The 18,080-nt window shown below is 33.3% G+C and overlaps 1 protein-coding gene across 1 annotated transcript in view; it reads left to right on the forward strand.

Annotated features, from left to right (window-relative positions):
* Positions 1-5,472, forward strand: part of LOC130673217 (diacylglycerol kinase 1) — a 61,094-nt gene extending 55,622 nt beyond the window's left edge. The window contains exons 12-14 of the mRNA XM_057478171.1: positions 1,895-2,975; positions 3,884-4,065; positions 4,146-5,472. Of these exons, the coding sequence (XP_057334154.1) occupies positions 1,895-2,975; positions 3,884-4,065; positions 4,146-4,235 (1,353 nt within the window). The 3' untranslated portion in view covers positions 4,236-5,472. The remainder of the gene's footprint in view (positions 1-1,894; positions 2,976-3,883; positions 4,066-4,145) is intronic.
* Positions 5,473-18,080: the final 12,608 nt, after the last annotated feature.

The following is an 18,080-nucleotide window of genomic DNA, read 5'->3' on the forward strand; positions in this document are numbered from 1 at the left end:
ATTTCTATATATTTTTTTCCGTGTATGATTAAGTAAAAATAATCTGTGATGATCTCAATGGAAAAGTACCACTCAAATCGATAGTGAGAATTTGGGAAATAAATATTATTGAATGTACAAATAAGTTTTGAGGTTTTTTGTTTGAAATTTTGAAGTTTTATTCAGATGAATTCGTACACGGCAGCATTTTGATAACACGTTTAAAAAATGCCTCATCCTTTAAGGCGGTCCAAGAATTGACACAATTTCGATTCAAAAAAACGGCACTCGACGTCTATTGGCTTCAGTTCATGTGGGACCCAATATCCTTGTTTTCACACCATACCCATGACCTTGAGACGGTTTGAAATCGCTTGTTGAGTCACTCCCAAGGTTTCAGCGAGCTCTGCTTGAGTTTGGCATGAATCGGTCCAATAATGCCTGCAACAGCATCTACAAATTTTACTGAATTCCCTTCGCGTTCTCTGCACTGGTGCCAAAGTAGCGATTTTATGGTGACACTTTTGAAACGCTGGAACCAATACTCAGACGTTTTTATTGATAGAGCATGTTCCCCATATGCTTCACATAGCACGATGTCTTTCAGCTGCACTTTTCTTCAAGTTGAAGAAAAAAAGCAGCGCTTCCCGCAAATATTGCTTTGTTGGCATGAAAGTTGACATAGTTAGAGCACAAAGATTGAGAGTCGTTACACTTGAGCGAAATGACACATACACGGAAAGAAAATTATGGGAAGTTTTGCTACGCATTATGGGAAACATTCCCTATGGGAATAGTACCTATACTACTATAGGGATGGTTCCCATATATTATGGGAACCATCCCCATAACAGTATGAGAATAGTTCCCATACCATTATGGAAATAGTTCCCATAATATTATGGGAACCATTCCCATATCGTTATTGGAACCATTTTCATAATGGTATGGGAATCATTCCCATACTATTTTGGAATGGTTCCCATATTGGTATAGGAACTATTCCTATAATATTATGGGAACTATTCCCATAATGTTATGGGAACCATCCCTATAATATCATAAAATTTTTTTTTTGCACAATAGTGTAGAAATTTCCCAAAATTTGAATTTTCTTGAATGTTTTGTGCTGACAAAAAATTCTTGTTAAAAATTTTAATGTTTTTTTGCCAAACGCGATTTTTTTTTTCAATGTTTGAATTTTTGTTTTTATGCTTAATAATATTTCTGTGTATTGTAAAAGTGATTACCACACTTCTTTAAATTAATTTTTTCATGATAATATGGGAACCATTCCCATAATATTATAGGAATGGTTCCTATAATAGTATGGGAACTATTCCCATAATATTATGGGAATGATTCCCATAATGGTATACGAACCATTCCAATTGCATTATGGGAATCATTCCCATAATATTATGGGAATAGTTCCCATACTATTATAGGAACCATTCCCATAATATTATGGGAATGGTTCCTCTAATTTATGGGAATGGTTCCTATAAATTATAGGAACCATTCCTATAGTGTTATGGGTATCATTCCCATAATTATAGGAACTATTCCTATAATTATGGGAAACATTCCTATAATTATAGGAACCGCGCCCATAATTTATGGTCGTAATTCCTATGATGGTATAGGAAAAAATTTCACAAAATTATGGGAACCGCTGCCATAATTTTCTTTTCGTGTACTGATTATTGCAGTTTGATATTAGTTACGCCATCTTGTGTAAATCCCTCAAAACTTATTTGTAAACACTTCACTTAAATCCGAGTTATTTTATCCCTGGATCATTATGGAATGTATTTTTATAAATTAATATAAAAATTGAATGATATTTAACAAACGGGAATATAATTCTATCGAGGTAGAATTTTTATTTACAAAATCGTATATGTTTTTATAGATACATAATAAATGTGGGTCGCAAGTGAAAGCAGAATGTAATCTCGGCGAGTACGCAATTCATATTCTACCCCCTACAGCAATATGTCCAGTTGTATTGGATAGACAAAGGTCATTATCCCGAGACAGTAAACGCGGTAGCAAGCATGGTCAGGATACATCTTCCATTGGTTCTGGAGCATTTCTAAGCACTAGTAGTAATTCGAATCAGCAACCAGCGATGTCTTTCCAAATCACTCCACCTCTAGGCTCAATTCCTCTCCTGGTCTTTATAAATCCTAAATCTGGAGGCCGACAGGGAGAAAGAATGCTACGAAAATTTCAGTATATTCTAAATCCACGTCAAGTCCATAACCTGGCTATTGGAGGACCAATGCAAGGTCTTCAAATGTTTAAGGATGTTGAAAATTTCAAAGTGATTTGCTGCGGCGGAGATGGAACTGTGGGTTGGATTTTAGAAACAATGGACCGAATTCAATTTGAACATCAACCGGCCGTTGGTGTGGTGCCATTAGGGACTGGCAATGATTTAGCGCGTTGTTTGCGTTGGGGTGGAGGCTATGAAGGTGAAGCATTGCATAAAATTTTGAAAAAAATCGAAAAATCAACTCCAGTTATGATGGATCGATGGCAAATCGAAGTAACCGACCAAAAAGAAGAAAAAAAACCTAATCAAGACAGTATTCCTTATAACATTATAAACAATTATTTTTCTGTTGGTGTTGACGCTGCTATTTGTGTGAAATTTCATCTTGAACGAGAAAAAAATCCAGAAAAGTTTAATAGTCGAATGAAAAACAAACTTTGGTATTTTGAATACGCAACAACTGAACAATTCGCAGCAAGTTGTAAAAATTTACATGAAGATTTAGAAATCATTTGTGATGGATCGCCATTGGATTTGGCTCATGGTCCATCTCTGCAAGGAATTGCATTACTAAATATTCCTTTTACTCACGGAGGTTCTAACTTGTGGGGGGAACATCATGCTCGTCATCACTTAAAAAAACGGAAGAAACGACCAGATAAAGAACTTAGTACTAGCAGCTTTAATTCTGTTGATTTAACGGTAGCTATTCAAGGTAATAACTTGAATTTAATTTTCTTTCTCTACACTGTAAAAAATCTGGAGTGAATCCGGAGTGAATTCGGAGTGAAATTAAATTCGAAATCACCCCGCATTCACTCCGCCACTCGGAGTTCGCCACTCGAGTGTGTGTGTGCAAGTGTGTGTGGGTGCAAGTGTGTGTACATTCGTGCGTGTGTGCAAATGTGTGTGTGTGCAAGTGTGTGTGTGCAAGTGTGTGTGTGTGCAAGTGTGTGTGTGTGCAAGTGTGTGTGTGCAAGTGTGTGTGTGCAAGTGTGTGTGTGTGCAAGTGTGTGTGTGCAAGTGTGTGTGTGTGCAAGTGTGTGTTTGCGTGCATGTGTTTGTGTGCGTGTGTGTAAATGTGTGCATGTGTGTGTGTGTGTGTGTGTGTGTGTGTGTGTGTGTGTGTGTGTGTGTGTGTGTGTGTGTGTGTGTGTGTGTGTGTGTGTGTGTGTGTGTGTGTGCAAGTGTGCAAGTGTGTGTGTGTGTGCAAGTGTGTGTGTGTGCAAGTGTGTGCTTGAGTGTGTGCAGGTGTTGTTGTGCGTGTGTGCAAATGTGTGCGTGTATGCAAATGTGTGCGTGTGTGCATATCAGCTGATCAATAATGTAATACGCGAATTTTTACTTCGATTTTATTGAGTGGAGTTATATTTTATCAATAATATTTTCAAAACTCCGCTCCGGAGTGAATTTCACTCCGGAGGGATTAAATTAATAAAGAATTATCTACTCCGCGAAAACTCCCCTGCGGAGTAAATTTCACTACGAGGGGAGTGAATAATTAAAAATTCATTCACTCCGCATTCACTCCGGATTTAATCCGCATTCACTCCGCGAATTTTTTACAGTGTAAGTGTAAATAAGAAAAAAATAAACAAATAATTACCTCATCAATGTTCATAGACATAGGAGATAATCTGATAGAAGTAATCGGCTTGGAAAATTGTTTGCACATGGGTCAAGTAAAAACTGGACTGAGAGCATCGGGTAGAAGATTAGCACAATGCAGTAGCGTCATTATTAAGACTAATAAACGCTTTCCCATGCAAATAGACGGAGAACCATGGATGCAAGGACCTTGTGCGGTAATTACAGTTCATTGGTTATTAATTATTCACAATTGTTTAAGAGTTTACTACTAAATAAGTTTCTATTGTTTATATAGATTCATATTACTCATAAAAACCAAGTACCCATGCTAATGGCACCACCGTCAGTCAAACGCCGAGGATTTCTTCGTTTTTTTAAAAGATAAAGAACTTACATATTTACTACCATCGTATTGTTTTAAGTCTTTGTATATGATACAATTGCTGATTAAAAACTCCGATTGAATATCAGTCGGATTTCTGTCAGATTCAATCGAATTCCATCAAATCAAAATTGTTCGGAAAAGTTCCAATTATCTGATTGAATTTCAATTGAATTCATTCGAAAAAAATTTATATTATTTTCGAATTAAATCCGATTAGATTCGATTGAAATATTTTAATTGGATCCAACCAAAAATTAATAATTTTTCTTCTCGATTATGTTCCGATTGAATCCAAAAGTAATATTTTAATCAGATTCTATCAGATTTAATCGGACAGTGATAGTTTTTCCGATTGAATCTAATTGAAAGTCAGTTGGTGGAAATTTCCGATTGAATCCGATTAGAATTTATCCATCAGATTCAATTGAAGCTTCCAATCAGGAATATTCAAAAATTTCATATACTTCTGTTGTATTTTATTTAGTTGATATTTTTTAAAAACAGAAAGAGCAATTTTTTTATAAGCATATCAGAAAACGTATTTTTTTGCTCATAGTAAACTTCTGTTTATGATTTGATATTAGAGGATCAAAATATTATATATTTTCTTAAGTTAGCAAGGATCAGTAATAAACTCATTAATTCTTAGTGAATTCTCTGGCGGATTCAAATTACAGTAAATTACCGTAATTTACGGTATAAGAAAGAATTACGGTGCAATACAGTATTTTACGGTAAAGGCACTGTGAATTCACTGTAAATTTGCAGCAATCCTGCGGCACAATTGTGGCAATTTACCGTAAAAGTGTAGATTTACTGCAAAATTAAAGCATTTACCGTAAAGTCGAAGTATTTCGCTGTGTTACGGTACAAATGTCACATTACAGTAAATTGCCGTAATCTAATTACCGAAAAATGCTGCAAATTTGCGGTAAAATACGGTAATTTACCGTAATTCGGATCCGCTAGGGTAATCCGATGAAAAAAGATTTTATACAATTATATATAGACTATATATAATTATATATAGACTACATATAATTATATATAGACTACATATAATTATATATAGACTACATATAATTATATATAGACTACATATAATTATATATAGACTACATATAATTGTATATAGACTATATATGATTATATATAGACTATATATAATTATATATAGACTATATATAATTAGATATAGACTATATATAATTATATATAGACTATATCTAATTGGACAGAAAAAATGGCCCGATCCAATTGTATACAATTCTATACAAATTGTATACAATTATATACAAATTGTATACAATTATATACAATTCTACATATTGCAATTATATAGAATTATATACAATTTGTAAAAAATTGTATATAATTATATAGACTTGTATACATTTTGTATAGAATCGTATACAATTCTATACAAAATGTATACATGTCTATATAATTATATACAATTTTATACAAATTATATACAATTCTATATAATTGCAATATATAGAATTGTATACAATTTGTATACAGTTGTATACAATTGGATCGGGTCATTTTTTGTATATAATTTTATACAGTTGAATAAAATCTTTTTTCATCAGGAAGTATCAGTATATTTTTGTTAAGAAAACAGTACCCGATGAAACAAGATTTTATACAACTGTATAAAATTATATACAAAAAATGGCCCGATCCAATTGTATGCAACTGTATAAAAATTGTATATGATTCTATACAAAATGTATACAAGTCTATATAATTATATACAATTTTTAACAAATTATATACAATTCTATATAATTGCAATATATAGAATTGTATATAATTACATAGAATTGATTACAATTTCTATAAAAATTGTATATAATTGGATCGGGCTATTTTTTCTATCCAATTTATATATAGTCTGTATATAATTATATATAGTCTATATATAATTATATATGGTCTATATATAATTGTATAAAATCTTTTTTCATTGGGTATAGAAGTCAAATTGTTTATTATACGACTTGGAAATGAAGTTTCGAGACTACTGATAAACTTATAGGTTGGTTACGATCCTCTATTTTTATATTGATACTTTTGTTATATTTAAAGATATTAGTTTTAAATTATTAATGGGTGCTCCGAAATGATTCGTTATTTTTATCTAAAACGCAAAAAAGGACAGCGGTTTTTTTAATCATATAACCAAAGATATATATGACAAATTAATTTACGATGTACATAATTAAGTAGACAAAGAGTACCTTGCTTAATATATAAGTCTGTAGGTATTACTATAAAAATAGGAAGAAAAAAAGCCAAAAATATAAAAAAATGTTTAAACACCAGAATAAATGATATGTAACAATATGTAATAATATCCGTCCGTGAATAAATCAAGAATATGATTATCGTGTGGTTAGTTGAATAATAAATATAAAATAACAAATGATGCAAATGAAAATATACGATTAAATTCATATAAACTATATTTAATATTTTTTATTCGTTTTTAATAGTATCTATTATGGTTGATGTATTTTTAACCGATTTATTTCAGAGCACTCTTGAAATAATCAATTCACAGGGACCATTTCTTATTTGGCCGAATGTTAAACAAACGAGTCTTACATTATAATTTTCAGATTTTCATTATTCTCTTAGCCAAAAAAAAAAATAAGAAAAGTCCAATAACTTCTATGTAATCACAATTGTCAACTTGTTAATTTGACTTTATTAAGGAAAAAATCATTTCATAGTTCGGGAGCCAGTTATTACACATTCTAGTTTGTATATAGAACAAAAAAAAAATTTGGAAAATCCAAAAGTGCACGCCTCGAACGCTCATGTTATGTTTTTTTTTTAAAGTTAAATTTCGAATAAAATTGAATATCCCGCTCTTTTCCCATAGAAATTTCCATGGTAAATATACGGTAATAAAAGTAAAAAAAAAATAAATAAGGAGAACATTCCTAATGAAAAATGGCGGCAGTGTGTGTTTGTTTACATGTAAGATTGCCGGTTTTAACCGTAATGATTTATTTTTAAAAAAACGAGAAGGCCTACAGTAGTGATTTTCGAAAGGAACCTTCTTTTCTTATTTCTGAAAATTTTGAAAAAAAAATTAAGTAGTTTCGTCAAGTCGTTCTCGAGATATCCGTACCACGCCGTTTTTTTGAACCACAGACTAATGGACGTCCACGATAAATTTTTTTTAATGAACTTTTTTTTATATTAATACATATTAGACAAATTAAAAAAAGTATCAGGATTATCTATTAGTGTTTCAGCTTTATATTGATGTGTTTTTCATAATGTGTAAGAGTAATAGAAAAAAAATATATGCACTTTAATGAGTGGAAATCGTGTGACCTTGACAGGTTGGTTATAAAGCACAACCTCTCTGCTTCGCTTCCGAGGCGTGCAAAAATTGAACTTGAACCAAGAATGTTTTTTTCTGACAGTTGATATTTTTGATTCAAGTATATTTTCTCTCAACTGAAAAATAAATATTTTTGATCAGAGAACCCCAAAGTCTTGTTCCAACTGTATTACCGACTCAAAGTAAGAAGGGTAAGGACTCAGTCCAACAATCTCTTAATTTTTGAATACCCCCAACTAACTGTGAAAAACATGAAAAATAGAGAAACTTCTGTTCCGATTCATAGTCTTTATACTCAAAACTGCATCTCCTGGCCTTTCTGACGTATGCCCTACTACCAGTGGAATTGGGCAAGATTTTTTGACAAGATACTTGAAGATAATTGAACAATTCTCGACCAAGACACTTGATCAAGATTCTTTATCCAGACCTTTCTCTCCCTATTATTAACAATTTTATCGACCAATTAAAAAAAAGCTTGGTGGCGGGCAATTCAAATCTTCCACGTGCACCTGTACCCTCGCAAATTTGAATCATGGTGGAAACACCGTGGAAGTGTAAACATCGTGGATCCAACACGGTGGGTTTGTTCCATTTCACCACCGGGTATACACAGTGTATCCACTGTGATTCCACGGTGGCTTTATCACCGTGTATCCACTGTGATTCCACGGTGGCTTTATCACCGTGTATACACTGTGATTCCACGGTGGCTTTATCACCGTGTATACACTGTGATTCCACGGTGGCTTTATCACCGTGTATACACGGTGTTTCCACTGTGATTACGCGGTGGATACACCGTGGAACCACGGTGGTGAAATGGGACAAAGCCACCGTGGAATCACGGTGGATACACCGCGTAATCACAGTAGAAACACCGTGTATACACAGTGGTCAAGCCACCGTGGAATCACAGTGGATACACGGTGATAAAGCCACCGTGGAATCACAGTGGATACACTGTGTATACCCGGTGGTGAAATGGAACAAACCCACCGTGTAACCATGGTGGATCCACGATATTTACACTTCCACGGTGTTTCCACCGTGATTCAAATCTGCGAGGGTATCATTATATACCACTAAATCCTAACCTAAAAATGCGTCCCATTTTTGTTTTCCGTACGTTACATGATTGTACATTACATACCTTGGAAGAAAAGTAGGACATTCCAATCCGCATGTATGATTGGCGTATGTGCCTACCTGGACTGAAGGCGCACGCGCCATTCTTCTCACAAACAGAGGCAGAAATTTGATCTTTCAGGTACAGTTCTGGTGAAAAATCGTATACACACCACGGAAGAAGGTAGGAAGGCCTGATCCGTGTGTTTGCCTTCGCCTTCGACAGGCAGGCAATCACGCACGTGGGTTGAAATTTCCTACTTTTCTCTCTTGATGTGTAATATACTATGTTTAATGTATATTTTAGTGCCAAAAACTGGAATGCAATATATGGCTCCCGTATTAAAGTGATTCGACGCTTATCCTTAATTTACAAAATGACATTCATCAGCTATTAGATAATTCAAAATATTACGCTTATTAGGTGTTGCCAGACGTGAGTGTGCATTTTCTGTATAAGAAAAACCAATTCATTTTTAGATTAAATAAAATTCTAATGAAATTCGGACCATTCACTATATCTGTGAAATTATAATAAAAGATATAATTGGGGATGTGGAATCCCAATATTATATATTGTAATAAAGTTAATAGTAACATATTTAAAAAAGAATTTTAACGCATGTATACAACAGTGATTCATAGAGGAGAATAAATAGAAATTAGTTGACGAATTAATTTGGAAAATATATAGCCAATAAATTTTAATATAGTCATTTTTAGTTAGAGCCAAATGTAATTAATTTGAGAAACAATTGTATTATATTCAATTATAGGTTATACGAAAAAAATTAAGAGAACCTATTTTGAAAAAAAGCTATTTCTTGAGTCAAGAAACGATTTTATTGATCACTTTTTCCTCCTGTATGTTACAAGGAGAAGTGTTTTAATTTATTCATAGCAGTGGAATTGTAAACGTGATCATTTTAAATCCTAAAGATCCTCAATTTAAATAAATCAATGTATATAATAAATCCTGCATCACATCTCCATCATTATTTTTCTTTTTTGAATACATTTATTTGGGTGCAACGACTAGATAACCGTAGACAAAACATCCGCGTGAAAAAACTTATAGAGACCTTTTTTATAGAGCCGTAAATTTCCGACGAAAACCTGTAAATAGCCTACGTAAATATTCGTTTGCTGGAGAGTTATAGAATTCTAATCGAAAAACATTCATTTTTAAATCTATCAACTTCGAGCTTCGATATCACTTAAATGGTTGGATTTAGGGAAAAAGTGTTGGATACCTTTTTTGAAGAGCAATAAATTTCCTACAAGAAAGTTTACAGCGCTTAATTTTATGTCTAGGTTTTAGAGAGTTATAAAATTTCAAACGAAAACGCAAATTTTTTTAAACAAATCTAACTTTGACCTCCAATATCTCTTAAACAGTTGGATTCACGAAAAAAACATAAGAGACCTTTTTTGAAGAGCGGGAAATTTCCTACAAAAATTTGTATTAGTCATTACTGTGCACTCATTTTTAAGCAAGTAATTACATTTTTCTCATTGTACTGAAATGAGAATGTATCATTACTTAGGCAGGGTTAAACGGCATTAGAATAAACTTTTTTATTTTTTTTTATTATTTTTGGATCACAAATATATGATTTATATCATACCCAAGTAAAAAAATCGAATTTGGTAAATAACGGACACCCTACTATACAGCGTATAGCCAGAATAGCGATACGTATACTTAATCTGGCGATATTGTTCTCTCCGTGCATGGAATCAACATATTGAATATTGTTTCCTTTTGGATAAGTACACGATATCGTATGGGACTTGAGACAAAATGTGATTATAAATAAATGAAAAGTTAGCTGCCACTTAAGACACGTGTTCTTACACAATTGTATGTAGAAAAAGTCAACGATTTCTTCGAACAATAATTTGTAAATGCATAAGTGCAGTGATGTGTGACAAATACCTGTTCTACATACGAAAGTTTTAAAAAACTGATTCCACATTTTGTAAGGGCATTTGATAAGTTACGACATTTTACCCAGTTTAAGCCCTTATATAGGTTTATCAAACTCGCTTGACGATAGCATTTTTTTGGAAGAAGAAAAATGAATAGAAACTAAAGTGCATATTTATTATTCTAATTAGCATTGCGCAATTTGTGAAAATATCAACTACCGCAATATCGTTAATGATATTCAGCTAACATGTTATTTTATATAAAATTTAAATTCGATAAAGTATCTTATGCATATTAATTGTTTTTCAGTACTGTTATATTATTTTACTCACTATTATTAATCTGACATCATTTTTTTTAATACTACCCTACTCTCTTAAAATGAACCAGTGAAATTTCACTGATTCGCCAGTGAAATTCACTGATTCAACCAGTGGACTAAGATGATCGCTTGGCTCACTAGTTGAACCAGTGAAACTCACTGGTTAAACCAGTGATACGCCGGTGTACTACATAAATATAAACACAATAGGTTAGATTAATTTTATTTTATTATAAACGTTTATTTAAAAACAAAGTGAACTAAAAGAGTTTTAATAACAATTATATTTAATTAAAAATTATTTTGTAATAAAATAAATAATATTTATTAGGATTTATAAAAATTCAATTTGTTTCCATTTTCAATGGGCTTTTTATATTCCCGGGAAACAATGATCAGACCTGACCATGCCTGTTCATGTATGATCAGGCCTGAAATTAGACCTGATCATGCCTGTTCATGTATGATTAGGCCTGAAATTAGACATGATCAGGCCTGGTCATACCTGTCCATGCCTGTTCATGCCTGGTCATGTCTGAAGCGTTAAATACGCTCATGCCTGATCATACTTGTCCATGCCTGGTCATGTCTGTTCATGCCTGTTCATGGCTGTTCATGTCTGCTCATAGATCTAAAATTTTGTTGACCAAGAATCTATCACGTATAAGATTTCTATTACTTGAAGTTCATACGAAACTTACATTTCAACTAAATCTCTTAGGTCAGTGGGTAGCGAGTTACACTTTCGAGCGCAAGGTCCACGGTTCAAATCCTGCACACGCCCGGATTTTTTATTTTTTTTATTTTTATAGCAATAATTATATACATGTATAATTGAATATAGTTATACATAATTATATATAATTATATAGGGCCATTTTTTATATATAATTTTTTTACCCGGATGGGCATGAACAGACATGAACATACCTGATCAGACCCGAACATGCCTGATCAGGCCTGGTCAGGCATGGTCATTTTTCATGTCTGATCAGGCCTGGTCAGGCATGGTCATTTTTCATGTCTGATCAGGCCTGAAGACTCGTGCCTGTTCATGTCTGATCAGGTCTGATCATTTTTTCCCGGGTTGTTTGGGTTACAAATTACAAACTTTTCAATAATATTTCTAAAATCAAAATAATTGACAGCTGTTATTGATAAGTAAATAAAATGTATTTTGATCGTAATTCGTGTTCCAAACATACGCCAACATCTTTTACCGCCATTAATTTGGATTTAATTCGTTCCGACTAGTCTCAAGGATTGAAACTTAGTTTCAAGCAGATGCTATGAAAAGTATAATGCGTGGCACAGGATGAACACATTATGAATGCAAGCATTAATAATCTCATCCTTCTTCTTCGGCTCAGACATACCACAGTCTGGCCAGCATTCGTATTGTCTTATCCTTTTTATGATACCTACATCGAAACTTCGAGTTTCAGTGTTTCTACAGCCATCAGTCGAAACAAGCCGATTTTAGTCCAATGCCGCGAACAAATATTAGCAAGGCGTAACGCGTTTCTGCCCGCTGACAGAAGGCATTCGCAATTTCAATTCCGTTACTTGTCTTTTGTTTAATAGTCATTTCAGACGATTAATTTTACTCGCATAAAGGACAGTTCTGACTTTGTGATTAAGTCTTATAAAAATAAGTGTACATAATAAATAGTTTTTGTAGTTTCTAATTCAATATAAATTGCAAATCATAATTTAAGCTTACGCTAATAGTTGATCGTACCTTTAGTCTTAAATTAACTGGTTTCTGACTGGCTGATGACACTAAAACTGTAAGTTCCAATGCTGAAAATCATGAAAAATATTATGTGTGACACTGGATGACACGCGATTACAGACCGCGACCCGGGAAAAAATGATCAGACCTGATCATGCCTGTTCATGTATGATCAGGCCTGAAATTAGACCTGATCATGCCTGTTCATGTATGATTAGGCCTGAAATTAGACATGATCAGGCCTGACCATGCCTGTTCATGACTGTTCATGTCTGAAGCGTTAAATACAGTCAGGTCTGATCATGCCTGTTCATGCCTGGTCATGTCTGAAGCGTTAAATACGCTCATGCCTGATCATACCTGTCCATGCCTGGTCATGTCTGTTCATGCCTGTTCATGTCTGAAGCGTTAAATACAGTCAGGTCTGATCATGCCTGTTCATACCTGTCCATGCCTGTTCATGCCTGGTCATGTCTGAAGCGTTAAATACGCTCATGCCTGATCATACCTGTCCATGCCTGGTCATGTCTGTTCATGCCTGTTCATGTCTGAAGCGTTAAATACAGTCAGGTCTGATCATGCCTTTTCATACCTGTCCATGCCTGTTCATGCCTGGTCATGTCTGATCAGGTCTGATCATTTTTTTACGGGGAGTTATTTCATCCCCACTTACGGCTCGGGCGCCAACTTCATCCTGGTCTGAAATCGTTTCGTTTTATCCCTTGTCACACAATGTACTATTGTCACTCAATAACTATTCTTTTTTTCATTTTTATTATATTCTATTAACGTAAAAAGGAATCTCTTATTCTGGCAACACTAATTTTTATAATAATTAACTGAAAAAAAAGTACTTAAAAAATAAGAAAAATAATAAATAAATGTTCATGCCGTATCTTCACAGAAAGCAACTACTGATTACTAATAATCTGATACTTTATAACTTTATCATTAGTTAATATAATTAACTCTTGGATTTATTAACTTTTTGATGGATGATGCCAACTATAGGGGAGAGTGGGGCAAAATAGGCCCCTTAAGAAAAAAGGGCTTATATGTAATATAATTGTAAAGTTATTTCGCCCTCAAGGGTCCATTTTTTCCCACTCTTCCTTCCTAGAAAAAAATTAGTTACTATTAGTAAGTCTCGGTAATCAGCTACTAATTTCAATTATGTAGAGCTATTACTTTTATTAATTATACTTCTGTTTTAGACACTACTCTATCAAAAAAATCCATATGGGATTGCATGGGAACTCATAAAATTTCTATAGGAAAGTATATATTCATGTAAACATCCATAGGAATTAATATAGGAGTGTATGGATTTATATAAAAATCTATGTAGGAACTTATAAGTATCTGGATTACTATATGGGAAGTCCACATAGAAAACCATGTGGGTACCAGGATTCCCATATAGGAACTTGCATATATGAACTTCTTTGTGGGAAATTCATATAGGAATCTGGGTTTCTATATAAGTAATTCCTATAGAATCCAGGGTATCTGGATTTCTATGTCTACCGTCTATTGATACGCGTATATATACGGAAAGAATTTTTTGATAAAAATTACTCTGTAATTTCGAGTAATCATGGGCCGGTGCAGAAAATTGGTATTTTTTGTTTTAAATTTAATATTTTTTGTTTAAATATTAACGTGACTAGACCATGTTTTACTCTACTACTGATTAATTTTTTAAAAGTCGTATATTTAATCGATTATTGTGAATATCTCATCTTAATCTATTCATTTTTACTCTATGCGATTAATCTTTACTCCCCAATATACCATTCTTTTAAACACATTAACTTTTTGATGAAAAACTGCTTATAACTCAAATAAATTTTCTTATCTATAGAAGTAATTTTTACTCTAAACTGCAGAGTAATATTTCAGTAGTCTCCGTTAATCTTCGGTTAATATCGGCTTCAATTGAATGTCTTTTATTTTGCTCGCGACAACTTACATGTTACGCACACAAACGTAGGCTTGAAAAAAGACGATCTCTGTATCTCTCTATAACTTAATATTTATTTTAAAATTAAAAAAAAAATTGTATCTTTTCTTTTTCAACACAATAAGAGTAATTTTTTTTTATTATTTTTCAAAATATTTATTTTAAGTCATATTCTAAAGCAATTAGATGATTTTTAGATTTTTTATGAAAATTTCAGCCTATTAATTGTAATTTTTATTGTAATTCAATATAAATTTTATAAATTGAATCATCAACTTTTTATCATAACCTACGAGTAAAAATTGAATCAGAGAGAATTTATTTAGACAGCCGCTAGGAGTAATTTTTACTCGTAATTGTGAGTAAAAATTAATCTGATTGATTTTTACTAACTGACAGAGTAAAATTTCGCAATTCGAAAGTAAAAAGTCGTAATGGCCCAAGATTACTCGATTTAAAGTAATTTTTAGAATAAATAACATGGCAATATTCATACGAAAATTCTTTCCGTGTACATAAAAGAACAGATTATTATTCGTATAGAAAATCATACGGGAATCCATCCAAAAACGCCATGAGGGAACCCGCATAGGAACCTATGCTTGATTCCGATAGGGATTCGTTTGATAAGATAGCCTTTGAATCATGAATTCGTTAACTTTAATCATTATTAGTGGTCATTGTTCAATGCATGGAATAATTAATAATTACTTATATAAACAGTTTTCAGTAGTTAATTTCTGTGTGAGATATAATATATTTTTTAAAAGTAAAAATTATATTCAAACTTCTTATCTCTAATTTTTCTAATTTACATTAGAGGTTATTATATCATCACGATCGATATCACAAGTTAATACTCGTAGAGAAACGAAGTTTATTTTTAACTGGTGTAAAATATTTCATTGTGCTTCTTTATTTAAAATCTGTACATATAATTAAAAAGTCAGATATAAATAGAATTGTAGGTTATAAAAGTATATTGTGGTCCCAGTAAGAGAATGGATCTCGGAAATCGCTCACTACCGAACACTTACAACCTGCGCATGCGTACAGAAAAGTGGGAAAACATTTAGTACATAAAACATCCAGAAGTGGGAGTAAAAACTGATGACACCCGAAGTCCAATCTCTCTTTTTGGGATGACAATATCAATCAATTAATTTCGTTATTTTGTTTTTAATAACTTTCAGTATGTCTATAAACTTTTGAATGTTATTTCATTGTCAAGTAGCCAACAAATGATTTAGAAACAATTTTTTCTTAAAATTTTATTAGGACATTAGTCAGATTGCTTTTTCAAATTTGGTAGTTTGTTAAAAATTTATAAACCAGGAAAATCACTAGGTGTCTTTTCATAATTAACTATCATGGATCTAATATTTAGCTAAATTAACTGCCACATATTTTTGAGTTTATATGCATTTGTAAGCACAACTGCCATTTTTAAGTAATTAAACAATTATGTATATTTTAATTAATATCTTTAGTGTAAATTAATCAAAGAAAAATAAAAATTTAATTTCAGAAAAAAATTAGTCATTATTTCTTGTTAAATATTACCTATTCACAATATAGCATAAGCTTTGCAATTTTATTTTTCAGTTATTTTTGGATTAAAACTCTATAAGTCTTAACAATTTAGAAATCCGGAAAAAAAAACCTGAAAACCGCCTGACCCTGCGAGCTTGCCCCAAAACTTCCCGCTGTTTTCGAGCTCAGGGAGCTCGTAAACATTATTACTTGTAAATTTTCGAGCTCAAAAATTTGTTAGGCTGGTAAAACATACCTTCACTGACAAATTATAATTTTTGTCCGACGATATCTTTGGAACGAATGAACCGATTTGAACGTTCGTGGTGGCAATCTAAAGGGCTCAACAAGACTTAAAATTGATTACATTTTGAGGTGAATCGTACAGGTGGTTTATAAGTTATACGCAAAAAACAAAAAATAAAAAAAATTTTTAATTTTTATTCTTCGTAAAACTTGTAAACTACATGACCGATCTACCCCAAAATATAATCAATTCTAAGTTTTGGTGAGCTCTTTCGATTGCCACCAAGTACGTTCAAATCGGTTCATTCGTTCCAAAGATATCGTCGGACGAAAAAAAGTTCACACACACACACACACACACACACACACACACACACACACACACACACACACACACACACACACACACACACACACACACACACACACATACATACATACACACGGACGCCCATCCGGGAATAGTCAGAATAGCTTCCTAGGACCTCAAAACGTCGACATCTGATGAAAACTCGATTTTCGAAAATTGGACCGAAACCAATAACTTCCCTTTTGTTGAAAATTTGCAATTTTCTTAGCGAGAAGTTAAAAATCAGACCTGATCATGCGTTAATCTTATGATCATGCATGAACATTTGCCAGCTATGAACGAGAATGATCATCCATGAGTAAGCATCCCTTGTAGGAAAAAAAATATTGACAACGGGGCCAGTCTTGGCACAATACTGGGCTACCGAGGCTCGGCCTCCCAAGGTTGGTCCGAGATCCGACCAACGTTCAAGTGACGAGTCTTGGTTTGCCAGTCTTGGGCCAAGATTCAGCCAACACTCAAGTGACAAGTTTTGGTTTGCCAGTCTTGGGACAAGGTTCAGCCAATACTCAAGTGACAAGCCTTGGTTTGCCAGTCTTGGGACAAGGTTCAGCCAGTACTCAAGTGACAAGCCTTGGTTTGCCAGTCTTGGGACAAGATTCAGCCAATGCTCAAGTGACAAGCCTTGGTTTGCCAGTCTTGGGACAAGGTTCAGCCATTATGCAAGTGACAAGCCTTAGTTTACCAGTCTAAATAACAAATAGTACCTAAAAACCCCTGGCTTCTGTGAATAGCGTAACAGCCTAGTGGATAAGACGCTTGCCTAGCAGCCATGAAGGACCAGGTTCGAGACCCAGCAAATGCAAAAAAAAATTAGTTTTATCGATCCACCTGATTTCTCTGTGTACAAATTTATTTCCATATCTTACCATCCCGCACATGTCTACTAATATTTTTTTTTTTTTTAATTTATTTTTAATAAGCATAGGTGCTTATTTAGCAACAGTCTTGGCACAACACTGGCTCTCGATATTGGGCCAATACTTAGATGCAGTCTTGGCACAACACTGTCACTCAAGCTTGGCTGGGTGTTATCATTTCGATGCTTAGACAGACTTGGGCCAAGCTTGGATTTCAAGCTTTCCCCAGAGTTAATAAGTCTTGCGCCAAGTCTCGGCCAAGCTTGGGCCTATTGTTTCTTCCTATATGGGATAATCATTTTTGACCAAACATGCTTATGACGTAAATATTCAAACATGATCAGGTCTGAGCAAGCACGTTTGATATCTTTGTAAACTTTTTAAAATGGTA

The sequence above is a fragment of the Microplitis mediator genome, chromosome 8 (genome assembly GCF_029852145.1).
Source record: "Microplitis mediator isolate UGA2020A chromosome 8, iyMicMedi2.1, whole genome shotgun sequence".
NCBI classification, from domain to species: domain Eukaryota; kingdom Metazoa; phylum Arthropoda; class Insecta; order Hymenoptera; family Braconidae; genus Microplitis; species Microplitis mediator.